Source organism: Trachurus japonicus, chromosome 13, assembly GCF_045865225.1.
Source record: "Trachurus japonicus isolate A0001 chromosome 13, Traja_1.0".
In the NCBI taxonomy this organism is placed as follows: domain Eukaryota; kingdom Metazoa; phylum Chordata; class Actinopteri; order Carangiformes; family Carangidae; genus Trachurus; species Trachurus japonicus.
In genome coordinates this window covers 11,357,008-11,362,371 of record NC_140919.1, presented here as the reverse complement: position 1 = coordinate 11,362,371, position 5,364 = coordinate 11,357,008, and the positions used below count along the sequence as shown (strand labels likewise).

At 41.6% G+C, this 5,364-nt stretch overlaps 1 protein-coding gene across 1 annotated transcript; it reads right to left on the bottom strand.

Annotated features, from left to right (window-relative positions):
* Positions 1 to 242: 242 nt before the first annotated feature.
* LOC146975626 (zinc finger protein 862-like) lies at positions 243 to 2,554 on the bottom strand. Its single transcript, XM_085794630.1, has 8 exons — positions 2,409 to 2,554; positions 2,155 to 2,324; positions 1,816 to 2,054; positions 1,436 to 1,693; positions 1,102 to 1,311; positions 759 to 992; positions 514 to 666; positions 243 to 416 (listed from the first exon to the last, which is right to left on the bottom strand). Exons 1-8 carry the CDS (start codon positions 2,537 to 2,539, stop codon positions 243 to 245), a joined length of 1,569 nt encoding a protein of 522 aa, XP_085650756.1. The 5' UTR covers positions 2,540 to 2,554.
* Positions 2,555 to 5,364: the final 2,810 nt, after the last annotated feature.

Below are 5,364 nucleotides of genomic sequence, written 5' to 3'. Positions count from 1 at the left end.
TAGAAGAGGCGTCAATCTGTCAGATACTGCCAGTGCCACAGAGCTTGTGCCTTGCTTTATCCTATAGCGCTGTGGCAACAACAGTAAACGTCTAAACGAAGAGACAAAAAGTACAAGGCTGTAGCACAACTACATACACAACTGTGCCCTCCTGTCTCCTGTGAGACTTGAAATTTTTTAACATTTGAAATAGTGACTACAAACTGAATGTTTGTACTTTAGCAAGCATACATCTGTCTAATCTAATGGCACAGTTTGCAGCCTGGCTGAGAGCACTTCATTTTTCTTGGCTTTTTGAAAAAGAGCTCTAAGGCTCTGTCATAAGGGAAGTCCTTCAGAGGTGGTCCGTTGATGCTGAGGAGCATGCATGCTGCCAGATGGTCCCCCTGCAGCCTGTTCCTTAGGTCTGTCTTCACCTACACATAAAAACAATTAAAAGTGAGTGGGGTGTGGAAAATTAAGAGAAACCAAACCATCTCTGACTTACAGTTTACTATTAACCAAATGTCTGACCCTGTTCATTGTAGAGAAATCTCTCTCACAGTTGACGGATGATATGGGCACTGTTAATGCAATGGCTGCTAGCTGGCTCAAGCATGGATAAAGCTGTCCCCATTCATCATTTTGGGATGCCAGTTTCATCATCATGTTGAGCTGGTCCAGATTCTGACACACATTAAATGTATAACACTGATTAGGGGTCCTCAATCATCTTTCTATACAGTATAATTACCCTCTTGCTTAAATTCTCATTTTACCTTGAAGGCTCCAACTAGCAGATGCTGCTTATATGATGTCCACTCTTGCAGCAGTGCTGGATTTTCTGGATGCTGTAAGAATTTTGTAGACATGGTCCGAAGATGTCTTGTGTTGACTGCATCGTCTTCTGTGGCTGCCTGGGGTCCCAGCACTTGAAAGGCTTCCAGGATGTCAAGGTGTTGAAACCGGCGGTCTAGGCTGTCTTGCAGGCCATCTAGATAAGGCTCCATTACCTAAACATGACACAAAATAGAAAATTTGTAACTTTTCTAATTGATAGATTGAAGACCTTATTTGATTCACTGATTATATTATTTAACTTCACAGCCATCAAAAATTTACCTGGGTCCTAAAACGGGACCAGAGACCCTCCCTTGTCTCTTCACCCCGGGGTCTGCCTCTCCTGTGTCTCTCCTCCTCGTGCATGATGCTAAACGTTCCTAAACCAGTAGGGTCATCTAGGTCCTCATGGAGCCGGGCTAGGAACGACCCGTGTGGCTGTTGATCAGCTGCATCCCGGATGGACCTCAGGCAGGCCTTTGTCACTGGCACCTAATAAAGGCAGTCACACAATGCTTAGCTTTTTTGTAACAATACATGACTCACAAAAATAGCTTCATAGGTTATGTTGCTTACAAATCCTGAAAAAGTCTAGGGATAGATTCTTATAATGCACCTGCTCTTTTATGGCCAGGAAGTTTACATTTTCCTTCTGGAAAATTTTTGAGAGCCGAGCCAGATGTGGCAGCACGTCTGCCTGCAGGTACACTGCTGCAACAAAATGATACGTGCAGCAGAAACCATAAAGGCCCTTGGCTACAGGGCACTTGTTGACTTCGGTTTCTTCAGCCAAAGCAGCCAGGACAGCTGGCAAGTTTCGCTGCAATGTGGTGGTTGCTAGGTGTTGTGACAGCCAGCGGGTGTCTTTTACTTCCTGAAAAATATTTCAGTCTTGAGATAAAAGCTAATAATAAAGAAAGTTCATCTGTAGTGCACAATAATAGTCACACTTTCTGTTACATGATGCAATACATGTATATTTTTCTGTGATCTCACCGTCACTTTCAAGGCCTGCAAGCCCAGGGACTGTGCTGCAGTTTTTAAAACAGCAGTTCGATTGGCGCTATTATGGAAATACAGATGGAGCTGCTGCAAATGGTCTCTGAAGGTGGCCATATAGTTTACATGAGAAGAGGCATCCTTGCATGCCAAGGCGAGGCGATGTGCAGCACATGCAACTGGCAGCAACCAAGGGAAGTCATCTTGGAGCTGCTTTGCTACACCATTCAACCTCCCTGTTTCAAGAATAAAACAAAATGAGTACATACATGCAGTAACTAATTCATGTTAAGAATCCCAATGAATATTCTACTTTGTTATGTTGCGAGTTCATACCAGTCATTACAGCAGCTCCATCCGTTCCTAATCCAAAAAGCCTTTGGGTAGGATTCTTCTTTTTGTGCAGCACTTCCTTAATAGCTGCCACAATGGTATCTGCCTTTCCATCACTGACATTTACCAGGTCCAGGAACTGGCTGAAAAGCTGTCCCTCCTTCTCCATATATCTTAAAATGCATAAACAGATGAATTGTAAACATAAAGAAATATAATTCAGATTCAATCAGAAATAATTCCCTCTGAATTTCTACCTGACATGCAGATCCAGCTGTCTTGTCACAGCGACATCTGTACTTTCATCCACCTCTAAACCAATGGCAACAGAGGAGTGGATGTCTCTCAGAATTGGCTCTTCCACGACAGTGGCCAAAATCTCCAGCATCTCATCAATAATAGTGTGAGACCTGTAATTTATTGTTTTCCCAATCTAAGAGTAAATGAAATAAAATATTAAGATTCTGAGGTTAGCATGAAATAATGCAAATATGACCAATATGACCACAGTAACATTACCCTGAGCTTTTTGAAATAATTACAGCCCAGCAGCTCAGCCAGATCCAAAAGAGCTGGGTAGTTAGTGTGATGTGCCTGCTCCCTCTTGGTGAGATAATATAGGCATTTAAAGCCACCAAGGATGGACTCGTGCTCCATATTGATGATGGGGTCAAAGGCTGTCATAACTGAAGAACCTATGCAAAGCAAGCACAGATAAACATGATCTTTGATGGTTATTTTAACAAAAACTTTATACCAGAGACATTTTAGCTATTAAATTAATCTATGACATTTAATTGAAGGAACTTCACCTTCACACTATTTTTGTGGTGATCTGTCCCCATGTGTCTATCTAAATAATCAACACGGTAGATTTGGCATCCTGCCTCGATGAATGGCCGCTTGGCCACTCCTGATTTTGCAGTTTGCTTGTGTTGGCGGCATAACCTGCAGAACATTCCTGCAGGCACAGGGTCAAAATTAATGGCACAGTCATTGTTCAATTGAAATTAAATTGAATGAAAAATAAAAACTAAATTGCATGATATTGTAATGTTTAATACTCACCTTGATCAGTGTGGTACAGCCATGGGCGGAACTTGGTTATGTCGGTCCATTCTGGGTCCCAGCCGGATTCCCTGTGTTTTGTTTTTTTCCTCCCTCTGTCTCCTTCGCTGCTGCTCTCTGCTGCCTCACCATGCTCAACCTCCTTCGCCTCTCCTCTTTTCTCTCCTCCACTCACCTCCTGCACTACTTCTGCCTGTGCTCTTATCTAATATAATATTGGGAAGTGTTAAATTTGTTCACATCATGACCAATACCACGCAGGTAATGTTAGGAATATTTAAATATTACACTTATAATGGTACACATCATTATCTATCAATTGACTTGAGGGAATAACATCACGACAATAAGTCAAGAACATTGAGCCTCTCCTTTATGTAAGGTTACCTGACTCTCTTCCTCTGGAACCTTTCTCTTCTTTTGAAAATAGTTTAATATACTCATCTGAAAATGTAACCAGAAAAGAGTCATGGCAGAAAATTACCTGGGCATTACCTAAGCTAACGTTATGTCCTGCTGTTCAAAACGTTGTTGTTGTAAACGTCATCTGAAACGTAACGGGTTTCCTCTATCAATAGAAAAATAAATTTTATAGTTAAAAATGAATCTACAACAAAATAATATCTCTCTCTATAACCAAAGACTCAACATGCTTTATTAGGCCTACAGTAATCTCTCTTTAACAAGTGTCAATGGTACAAAAATAAGATAAAAATAAAAATCTCTCTGAAATAATGATAGAAATAATGCGTATAACCAATCAATAACACATTTTTCCCGACACTGGATTTTTTCTGTAACCTAATCCATCTATACATTAGGGTCGTTTTTCACTGGTTTTAACAAAACTGTATCAAATATAACCTAGCTTAGGTACCTTTCTTTCACCCTTTTCTCTCCCTCCACGTCGGACTAGTGTCTCTCCTCTCTTCGTCTTTCGCGCGCCGCAGCTAGACAGGCAGGTGGTGACTCCGGTGTTCCGGTGTTGGTTTTTCAAAATAAGGGTATGCTATATGCAGCGTAGCGTCATATTCCAGGGAAAACACCATGTTTTGTGCCGAAATCACATTTAATACAATCATTTACATTTACAAAAAAAAAAATCATTATTCTGAAGGTGTGGCGGCTTTTATTTTGCCGTGGCGGTGCGCCACGATCAATTACATGTAGCGGAAACCCTGTATAAACAACAACAACATGTGGTCCACATCGCTGCGTTATTAGACTATGGTTTAATAATCATTCTGACACAGCAGCACTCGTTCCTGCATGTTCTACGCTGGTTCCAAATGTGCGTACACCTGGTCAGAGCTGGCATGAGATTTGTGCGTACCGTACGCTCACGTTCAGATTGATAAATGCCGATCCTTGCGGTGAATTTGGTGTACACCCATTTTTCTGCTGTACGCAAGTTTGATAAATGAGGGCCATTGGGAGTGAAGTGCAGGACAATAAGGAACAAAGGTCTTTCAGATAAGATAAAGTTTTGTCATTAAGAGAGATTTACAACTGCTTTATATCATTAAACATTAAACTGGCCGCTGCAGAGTTCCTCACCTGTTTAGTTGAAATGGAGCATTATTACAGGTAAGATAACAGCGTCACGTGCAACAGGTGAGTCACAGTTTAAAGTTTCAAAGTTGAACTTTGAACCAACAGTTGTGTCGCAGCTTTATTTTCTCCTGTGAAGGTAACGTGAACAGTTTTAATGTTTTGCTTGTTAACACTTGTCATTACCTGAATTATTTCTTCTTCAACTTATCGCTGTTGTTGCTGTTGTTTTATAATGTTACTGTAGTTGAGTCAGAGCTGTAACTGTAAAGTCTGGACCGACAAAACCGTGTCCGCCATGTTGTGTGGATGTTGTTGGTAGAAGAGCAGAAGCAGAGTTAGTGGATGGTCAGTAGTTGAACACAGAGTGGTTCTTTGTGTGCAGCTCCACTTCCTGATGTCTGGAGGCAGCTTTACTGCCTGAATCGGGCGCATGGCGTCTGTCCGACCACCCATTTCTCCGACCATACATTTCTTTATTTTAGCGTCCATTAGTCCGACCTCCCACTTCTCCGACTTAAGTAGCCCTAACCCTTAACCTTACCCTAAACCTAACCTTAACACTGTAGAATGGGTAGTCGGAGAAATGAGCTG

What these genes read in the sequence shown, in the direction of transcription:
- LOC146975626 (XM_085794630.1), bottom strand. Translation starts at nt 2,539, where the DNA reads ATGCTGGAGATTTTGGCCACTGTCGTGGAAGAGCCAATTCTGAGAGAC. An exon ending in TGCAGGCCTTGAAAGTGACG is followed by an intron (nt 1,694 to 1,815) that starts GTGAGATCACAG and finishes AATATTTTTCAG; the next exon opens with GAAGTAAAAGACACCCGCTG. An exon ending in TCCTGGCCATAAAAGAGCAG is followed by an intron (nt 1,312 to 1,435) that starts GTGCATTATAAG and finishes TGCCTTTATTAG; the next exon opens with GTGCCAGTGACAAAGGCCTG.